Here is a 10,187-nt window from a genome sequence, read left to right as displayed (position 1 = left end):
GCAGGCTGGGCTGTGCATTGGATCTCTCCACCTATAAAGCTGGCTTTGTGTTAGCCCCGTTTGCTGGCCCTGGGTCTCAGATACCATTGGTGGGTATCGCTACCAGCAGCAAGTAACCGCCCCCCCCCCCCCGCGTTCCAGCCTGGCAGAGCAGAAATCCTGTATGCACGCCAAAGGGTGAGAGGTGTTGCCCAAGGTCAAAGAGGGAGCAATGGGCAGAGTCAGGATTTGGCTCGGAGTTCCCAGCTCTCCCCCCCACCCTCGACTGGCTGGAGCACAGGAGTATTGGCTGGCATTTTCCAAAGCTGCCTAGGAGATTTAGATACATTTCTGCCATCAGCATTCATGGCAGCCGGGGCTGTTCTGTCCAGTTTGATTATTTCTTAAGATTGTTATGTGATTTCTTTAGAAAATATACAGATTTTAAAAGGGTATTTCTATCTCATGGATAGTCCAGGCTGTTTCTCACTCTCCTCTTTCTCACAAATAGCGAAACTGATTTTGCTCAAACTTTCCAGCAAAAAAATCATTGCATTCTTCCGGGAAGATTCCGGGACAGTTCAGCCCCAAAGAGGAAAGTTTCGGAATATTACAACTCACTGAAAATAGATGACGGTTAGAAGGGGCAGAGCAAGGGAACCTAAACTCAGTCGAATAAACACCTGACAAGAACTCTGAGCTTTATAATAAGGAATTTAGCGTATGCTAAATATATATACAATACAATATAAATAAATAAATTAAATAGTAATGTGCGCTAGATTGGAATCTCTCCGTGTGTTTGGGTTTGTCTACACAGAGAAATTGACCGCAATGGCTACTGTGGAATAAGCTACTCCACAATATCTCCCATGTAGGACCTCTCTTCTCCGGAGGAGAAGTCACTTTATTCCAGAATAATTAACGCATTTCGAAAGCGGAGTAATTATTCGGGAATAAAATCACATTTATTCCGGAGCAATGATTCCAGGAGAGCTTTTCCGGTCGATTCCCCCGTGTAGACAAGCCCTGAGTTAGAACCCACCCGCCTTCTCAAGCAAGGACTCCAGTGGGGTAACTCGCAGGGTAAGTGTGAATTCGAGAATCAGGTTCTGGTTAAACCGCTCAGGCAGCTCTGGGGTGCTGAGAAAAGCCCGGTACGCTGATCAGACGGTGTCCAACTTTAATCGTCGAGCGGCAGCCGGGCATTCCCTGGATTGCGCAGAAATGCCTCGCTCTGGGTAGGGATCTGCGCTGGACCCAACGCACCGGCCCCAGCCTCATCATGCGAGATAATTTTTTCAGTTCAAAAAACAGCAGCCCCTGCCTCGTTGCCGAGATTTCCCCTGATGAAACTATTCGGCCGTTACAAGTCGCTGCATTTGGACTGAAAATGTCTCCTGATGAAAAAGGGGGGTTTATATATAAAAATATTATTTCTCAATGAGAAATTTCAAAGCCAAACAACCATTTTCATCTGGCTTCATTCCAGATGGAAAGTTCACTTTTTGAAAACTGAAAATTCTTTGAGCTTTCAAAATTCTAGCAGGGGCGAGGTTTCACCCTCTCTGGGGTTGGATCCAGGATTTCTAGACCTGGGGGGGGGGTTCGTTTTTCCTCTTTTTCTTTTTCTCCCCTGAAACTTTTCAAAAGGCTGGGGAAAGATCGCAGAGCTGTAAAAAAACGAAACTTGTGAATTCTGCGGCTCCGACAGTATCCAAAAGGTGAAGAGACTTTGAAAAGTTAGAGTGAGAAAAGAAAAGAAAGCAAAGTTGGCTGGCACGGGGTCATCCTAAGCCATTCAGCGGCAAAAGGAATCAAGGGGGAGCAAGCGGGAAGGGGAATGAAAATCAAACCCTGGTATTTTGAGGGGAGGGGCTGTTGAAAACTGAATCGGAACCAACATTTCGCTCTGAATCCCGCCACCGGGACAGTCCGGTTTGTTTCCCAGCTCCCCTGCAAAAAGTGTCCCACGAAAATTCTCCCTTGGCAATTTCTCTCGGGGCTAGAAGCGGGTGTTTCGGCTGGCTCTGGGGTGCCCCAGACGGGAAAGGCAAGTGATGAGATCCCACCCGGCCGCCAAGGGCTTCTCAGGGGATAGCCAATGCCCTGTCTGGAGGAGGAGGGGGAGTCAGCTCGGATTTGGCTTCACGGCTCTTGCACCCACACGTCCCCTGGGAGCGGGGTCAGGTAAAGGGGCTGTGGGTCATGTCCCCAGGGATCTTCAAGAGGGGACACAGCCAGTCCCCATGGGCTGCACTGCGGTAGCCCCGAGAAGCCCGGAGTGTTTAGCTTCCCCCTTGCAGCCTGCTCCAGGCAGAAATGCGCTAGCAGGGGGGAGCATCTCCCTGCTGCCTGGAGCCCCAGCCCAGGGTGGGCGCCTGCCCCTCGCTTACCTGTCCGGCAGGGCAGCGCTCAGGGTCCAGCAGTGCTAGCAGTAGCCCGCGGGCTGCTCTCTTATAGCCCGCCCGCCCCACCCCGGGGTGCCCGCCCGACTCACCCCGGGGTGCCCGCCCGACTCCGGGGGCCGGTGACTATGCAAATAAGGCAGCTGGGCCCCGCCCCCCAGCTCTTCCTCCTTGGCGCGCGAGCCGCCCAGTCCCACTCTGCCCAGAGCCGGCCAGGCAGGAGGCACCGGGGCCGGAGGGCTGCGCGGCACCGCACACCTGGCGCACCCGCGGTCCAAGTGAGTGCGCCGCCCTCTTGGGGCCGGGGCCCTGGGGTCGGGAGGTGCCGCAGGATGCACCTGCTGCGGGTTGGACCGGGCGCTAGCGGCGCGGTGCTCGCAGGGCGCCGCTGGGGGGCGCCGCGCCCCCGATCGGTTCACACGTGGGAGCTGTGGCGGCAGAAGCAGCATCCCTCCAATTTTGCTACCAGTAGCGGCTTCCGCCGCGCAAATGCGGCCTTTTGGGCTACCCGTCGGAACTTGCTACCACCTGGTCCAGGGGCGCGAATTCGGAGCGATGAGGGGGGGTGGCCTTGACAAGGGGCAGGATTTGCTTCCTCTTTGCTAATTTGCAATTGATTTATTTGATTATTGAGGTGCGCTGTGGGAGCCCAGCTGTGCGGGGGAGAGGGCCCTGCCGCGGGCAGGTGGCGTCCCTGGGGAAAGCCGGCCTGCGCCCGCCGCCCGCAGTCCTGGAGCCGCCTGGCCAGGGCAGATGGAGTCCGGCACAGCCGTTGCGCAGCCCGCCTCCCCAACGCGGGTCGCTCCGCGCTTTGGAAGTGCCCAGACCCAAGGCGGAGCGCCAGGCGCAGCCCCCCCACCGGGAGCTCTGCCCCCTCCCCGCCAGTGAAATCTTGGCCACGGGGACTCTTCGCTCTCCCGGCCAAGGCCCCTTGCGCAGGGCTCAGGGCGCTGGTGGAGGAGCTGGGCGGGAGGGTCTCTGCTCTGGGGAGGGGCCGAATCCCCGGCTCTGGCCTCCGCGGGGAGCCGCGCGCGGGGCTGGCTGGCTCTGTATTTCCCTCGCCGAGGCCGGGACACAGGACCGAGGCCCCTCGGGACAGGAGCCTCCTTTCCCTGGCCCTTGGCTGGGCACCTGGGCTCCCCTGCACATTCTGTCCCCTTTGCTTCCGCCAGCTGCCCCCGGGCAGGGCTGTGCTGGGCATCCCAGCTGCTGGCTGTGCCCTGGCCAGAGGGAGGCGGGGAGTCAGATCAGGGCCCCAGCGCCTGTTCCCCGGGGCTCGCCAGGAGCCTGCTCCCCGTCCGCAGGCTGTTTCCCGGATACCCCCGCCGCCCCCAGCCATTCAGCGCAGCGAGGCGGTCCGGACCCAGGCGATGGGAATCTGCCTCCTCGGCACGTACAACCGCCCTGTGGGGCTACCGAGCCCCCGTGGGTTTAGTTCTCTTCATACTCCCGGGGTCCCAGACCCCCTCCGGCCACAGGGACAGCAAGCCCTGGCCTGCCCGGAGACGGGGCTAAATCCCATCCACCCCATCCCCTGCCAGCCAGCCCTGAGCACCGTCTGGCCCCAGACGGTTTCTCACCCAGCCGGATTGACTGGGCGCTGCTAAAGGCAAGGGGCCCATTGAGAAGCTGGGTCTTGGAAATGTAATCGGGGGCCGGGGGGGACTGAATGTGCTGCAAGGTTCAGAATCCCTAAAGCAGCCGCCAGCCGGCATTCTGCAGCGTTTAATCTTTTGAAAAAAAACAGGGCACTTTACATCAGAGCCGGGGCTGAGACCAGCTTCCCGGAGCTGTCCAGTACCCTGTGCTGCGCAGCTCTGATTAACTGAGCAGAGAGACTTTCTGGGGTACTTGGGAGCAGCCCCCGTCAGCCTCCAGGGTTCCTACACAGGGGGGTGAGTGTTTGGGGAAGCTAGTCCCTCCCCTCCCTTTTCAATACACAGCAGCTCAGCCGTGGAGGGCGCTTGTCCTTGACTCCTTGCCAATTCCTCCTGGAAGCCCTTCTTTGGCGTTGAGGGTTTGTTTGCATCACTCTTATCTGGAGTGCAGTTGCTGAAGTGTTTGCTAGGGTCCTGCGGTTTTGGATAGGATTCACTGGACGATTTGATGAAGGGCCTGGAGCCTTTGGAGACATCAAGGGAACCAAGGAGTCCCACACCCAGGCTCCTAGCAGGAGGCAAGGACCAGGGCTTGGCTCTGGCAGAACCAGGGTTCCGTGTTTTCATCGGGTGGGGAAGCTCAGAGCTATAGTGGGGTGTGGGCAGAGGAGCAGGATCAAACCCCATTGCTGGACAGGGCAGAGCTGGCTTTTTGAATGTGCCAGCAGGGATCTGAGACACAGAGAGTGAGTGACCTTCCCTGGGGCAGAACTGAGACTAGATCCCCTGTCTATTGTTTACCTCCCAGCACATCCTCCCTCTCACCACAGTAGAGGAGGGGTTTCAAACCTTGCAAACTCCCTGTGGGGCTTCCAGGGCTTGTGGAGCCTGCCTAAGTCTGCAAACTGGTTCCCCAGTCAAAGCCCAGTGTTTTCAGGAGTGGTTCAATAAACAGGCCAGAGAGCTGCTAGATGCCATAATGCAAGGCATTTGTTTGGCACGCCAGGGGCTGGCCTGCATTTCGCGAGCTACGCTTGAGCTCACCAGCACCAACGTGCTTGCTCTTTCTCCATGGTGCTGGGAGAGAACACTGGCCTGGTTCAGAACGAATACATCCAGGAAATCGGGCAAATCAGCCCTCAGATGAGTAGACATCAAAGCAACAAACTGCCGCACAGGTTGGTTGGAGCGCTAGGTGGCCACGCACGGGAAATAGACTCCCAGGCTCAAGGAGCACCACCCCCAGGAGACCACATGATTCAGGTGCAAAAGGTCCTCTTGGCAGGCCTGAGTCCCAGAGTCCTAGCTAGAACTTGGTGGGATAGACATGCTGAATGGACAGGGCCGGTGCAAGGATGTTTTGCACCCTAGGTGAAACTTCCACCTTGCACCCCCCCCCGCCCTGAGGCGGCCTCCCTGCAGCAGCTCCCCACCGCCCCCTCTCCCCTCGGGGAGCCGTGCAGCAACTCCCATCGGCCCGGGGAGCCATGCGGCAACTCCTCGCCCCAGCTCACCTCTGCTCCGCCTCCTCCCCGAGCACGCCGACACCGCTTGTCCCGCCTCCCAGGCTTGTGGCGCCAATCCGCTCTTTGGCATGCAAGCCTGGGAGGGAGAGAAGCAGAGCGGGGTGGCGTGCTAAGATGAGGAGGCGGAGCAGAGGTGAGCTGGGGTGGGGAGCGGTTCCCCTGTGCGCCACCCCCAAGCCGTTACTTGCTGCAGGTGGCCCTCCCCGCACCTCTCTGTCCCAGCTCACCTCTGCTCCACCGCCTCCCCAGAGTGCGCTTTTGGCAGCCCCAAACCACTTGGCGCCCTAGGTGACCGCCTAGTCCACCTAGTGGTTGCACCAGCCCTGTGAATGGATAGTATGAAGAGTTCCCAAAAGGACAGGCAAGGAAGTGGAACACGGGAGCCACCAAAATAATTTTGGTTAATTGCTCCCCATGAGGATTTTGGGATCTTGGTCCCTGTTGAATACTCCCCACAGTCTTGGTCAGTTGATAGAGGCTGGGTGGATCTTCCGGGCCAGGCCATGGAGAGATGAGAATCCCAGATGTATAGGGTCAGCCTCCCTGCTTCACAGGCCTAGTACAAATCCCCCAGGCTGCACCAGAAGACAAGAACAAAAGAACTTTCAAAACTCATGTCGGCTGGAACTCTGCATGAGAGCAGAACCTTTCTGAGACAGTGAAGGGACGGGGAAAGGGAGGAAGGATGGGCTATTGGACAGTGCATTTGGTTTGATTCCTGTGGGACCATGGGTCAATCACATAATTTACCATGTGTCTCTGGTCCCCAGCTATAAACTGGGGATAGCACTTCCCTATTTCATGGAGGGAATGTTAAGATAAATCCATTAGTTACTCATGTGCTATAGAGGATGGAGCATTGAACTTGGGTGCAGGAGATCTGGACTCTATTCCTGACTTTGCCGCTGACTTGCTGGGTGCCCACGAGCAAGTCACTTCTACTCTCTGTGCCTCAGTTTCCACATCTGTAAAATGTGGCTAACAATAGCAACCTCTTTTATAAAGGTTTCAGAGTGGCAGCCAGGTTAGTCTGCCACAAATACTCCTTCTCTTTTATAAAGTGCTTTGAGAGCTACTGATGAAAAGTGCTGTATAAGAGCTAAGTATTACCCCTGAGAGAATGAAAAACTTAACAACCCTAACCCTAACCCTAACCCATCCCTGAGGCATGTGCCCAGCTCATCACATTTACGTACAGAGGAGAAGTATGTGAAGTAAGTGACCTGAATGGAGAGTGCATTGGCTAATGCCATGGCAGGAAGAGCACAGTATAAATGCCTTGCTGGTAGAGACTAGAGTCTCTCTCTCTCTTTGCAGAAATATATGACTGGACACTCCCGCTGTTGGCTAGCTTCTAATAATTTTCCTTGCGTAACATTCCATCTTTCTCTGCTGTTTATCTTATATTTCTTTAAACTGGACCAGGAGTGGAAATTTCCTGTTCATTTCATACCAGCCCAGATCCTGTTACAGTCTGAATCTACGGTTTTCTGCTTGTGAGAAGTAGCCATTTGTGAGTGTCTCTTTCTACTGGTGCTACGGATAATGCTGTAGTAGGGATTCACAGCACTAGTTGTACTGGAGCTGTCTGAGTTAATGTTACACCCAGCTGGCAATTTTTGAAAATTTGGTTGTAACTCTTTCCTCTAGCAACTATTCTGTCAGCTGATAAACACGTACTCATATGCATACATAGCCATACTGCTTGCAACCGAAAGGCGATGTCGCCATTCTGTTTTCGCTGTACTGTGCTTTTCAAGGTAGAGGAATCTTTCAGTCGTAGTTCAATCTTAAATCTATATGTCATGAAGAAGTAACTTTCTTTCAAAAGCCAATGAAGTGGTTTGCTTGTAATAATACTTGCTAACGTATGGCTCTGAGATCAGCTGAGAGGAGATTTATACAGTATTATTTCTCATCAGCAAAGGAACATTTGTTTACAGTGTCTCAAACCACCTGTAATGGCATCATGTATTCAAAGGGCAACAAAAATAATGGGGTTTAGAGTGTGTATCTCCTCTTCCAGGCAAACTGAGGGCCTGGAGATGGTATCTGGTTTTGTGGGCGTAGATGCTAGCATTTAGATCTTAAACTACTACATTGGAGTTAGAGGTGCACATGCTATAATTTGTATTTGCTGCTAATAATAGGAGAAAAGTTTCCGGTATCATTAACTGCAGATGCAAAACTGAACTGATAAAGATTATGGTCCAGGTTGAGGGGTTTCTAAAACTCAGGTACAATACATGCGTTCCATTAGCCTCTATGTAAAAACCGTGATACACCTGGAGTGTCACTTAGGCCTGGAATGTGGGAAAAGATGATTGTGTAATCTTTGTCAGAAACTATGTCCAGAAAACGGTTTATCCAAACAATGTGACTTCTTGCCGAGGCAGTGCATTGAGGGGGTCCTTCCACAGAGCAGGTGAAAATAACTTTGGAAGCAGACCCACCATGCTACTATTTGCTGGACGTGCACAGCAAACATGTGAACTCTGCAACCGCTTTCCCCTGATGTGCAGACCTGCTATTCAGAACTGTGCCTTATGGACAGGAACACTATAGAAATACATAGGCAAGATGCCTTTGCAGACTGCTGGTCTCCACCCTTAAGATTTCTGCCTCAGAAGCAGAACAAGTGTTAAACTGGTTGGATGATTTCAAGTACTGACTCCAATCTAGCATGTTAGGGGAATAAGCTAAGTCAGCCAATGGAAGCTGGCAGCGAGAGGAGTGCATACTAAGTCCTGTCCTGTCTCAGAGATGGGTATCTAAGTCTAGGCTGCAGGGAGGCGTCCATCCCTCCTAGAGATCCACGGTTGGGAAGCCCTTTGGAGTTAAGCACCTAAGGCATGTTATGTGAGGAGGTGCATCTCTCTCATAACTTTTAAGCCTAGTGGGTTGGTCACCCACCTGGGATGTGGGAGACCCCCCCAGTTCATGTCCCCCCTCTGCCTGATGGGGAGAAGGGATTTGAACAGGCATCTCCCAGCTGAGTGCCCTAACCACTAGGTGATGGGATATTCTGACATGGGGCTGCCTCAGTCTCTCCTGTTCCTCTGTGGATAAATAATTAAAACTTTATTGGAGCCAGGGGATTGAATCCTGGGTCTCCCACATCCTGTGTGCATACTCTAACCAGCAAGCTACAGCATCATTCTCTGGCCCCCTGCACTCTGCGAGACACCAAGGCCTTCAGAGGTTTAGAAATTCTTTGTGGGGCTCCAATTCACCTGCTTTCCTCTCTGTTTTCAGAGGCATCAGTGGGAGGGTCTCCCAGGAAAAGTACGACCGTCATGGCCAGGACTAAGACTTGGATCCTGGCCTTGGTTGGGTGGCTCCTTTCTGGGACGTGGGGCGCAGTGGGTAAGTACCATTACCTTGCTTCCATCACCCCCCATCTGTGGTTACTGACATATTGGAATGCCCCATGTTTTCTCACTTCTGTTTGGGCTTCTTTGATTACAAAGAATCTACCGCCCAAGGCCACGTCTCTTGGGGGAGGAGGAGAGGTGCTGAGATAAGGGTGTGTCCTGGCATGTGATTGTGGGGTGGATGCCCTGGCTCTGTTGTTTGCTGTGACTACTACTCTGTGGGCAAGCCATGCACACTGGTGTTCCCTATGCAGGGAGTGGGACATGTTGGTATGGCCCCTTGGCTTTGATTGGTCAGTAATATCATTTTGCTGTTCAGTTCACTCGCAGCCCTGGGGTCTGATTGGCTGGGAGGCAGTCCGGCCCCTCACTCTGAGAGAGGTAAAAGTCCCATGACACAGAAATCCAGTGTTCCTTGTGTAGCAGAGGGAGTTATCTTGCCCCGCTGGGAAGCATGTTCTCCTTGCTGGCAGTGAGGTGTTGCCTTAGCGACCCTTTGGCAGGCTGGGCTACCAGCACACTGATCCAGGGCCCCTCTCAATGTTTTGTTTAAAATCTCAGGAGACATTGCTGTCAGTTTTCTCCAACTGTGGCTGTACAAACCAAACCTGCATCCTGTTCCCTGGGTTCAGTCCCCCTCTCCCCTATAACAGCTGCCACTCACGCTACATGCCATCCCAGCTGAATATGGCCCTGGGGTCTGGTGTCTTCACAGGTGCTCAAGAGAACATTCACTGGGAAGTCCAGCGCTATGACGGTTGGTACAACAACCTCCTGTACCACAGCCGCGGCTCTGCAGGTGAGTGCGGGAGCATGGGAGGCCAGTGCTGGCAGCAAGGCCAGGCCAGCAGCTTTGACGCCTTCGGTCAGAGTAGATGACCTGGCTTGTCCTGCCTCTGGGCAGAACTGTTGATTTAAAACTGGGGCCTGACGGGGACCAGGAGGCTAAAGCTCAGTCCAGACCTGCCTGAGCTGAAGATGGTGGCTTGGGGCATCCAGAGGAGGTGGCAGAGGGGGTTTGCCTACCATTGGTTGCTCCTGGGTATCGCTCGGGACTCTTGTTGGATCCCCAGGTCCTTTGAGGTGATTGTAATACAGCAGCGTATGGCTTCTGCCACCTGCGCTTGGCTGAGAGGTTGCAACCTTCACATTCAGATGCAGGCCTTGCTACTGTCATCTGTACCTTGGTCACCTCCAGGGCAGGCAGCCCCCACTCCGCTGGCCAGGGCCAAAGCCCCCTGAGTCTTTCCATTGATTGCAGTGGGCTTTGATCAGGTCCTCAACGGGGTTGCGCCTTCAGGG

General features: G+C 54.2%; 1 protein-coding gene across 1 annotated transcript in view; it reads left to right on the top strand.

Moving 5' to 3' along the window:
* Nucleotides 1–10,187, top strand: part of DUOX2 (dual oxidase 2) — an 87,339-nt gene that overhangs the window by 38,336 nt on the left and 38,816 nt on the right. Inside the window, exons 6-7 of the mRNA XM_073363242.1 lie at nt 8,767–8,877; nt 9,601–9,684. Coding sequence (XP_073219343.1) covers nt 8,767–8,877; nt 9,601–9,684 — 195 coding nt within the window. The remainder of the gene's footprint in view (nt 1–8,766; nt 8,878–9,600; nt 9,685–10,187) is intronic.

The sequence above is a fragment of the Lepidochelys kempii genome, chromosome 10, assembly GCF_965140265.1.
Source record: "Lepidochelys kempii isolate rLepKem1 chromosome 10, rLepKem1.hap2, whole genome shotgun sequence".
Lineage (NCBI taxonomy): Eukaryota > Metazoa > Chordata > Testudines > Cheloniidae > Lepidochelys > Lepidochelys kempii.
This window is presented reverse-complemented; position numbering and strand designations above follow the sequence as displayed.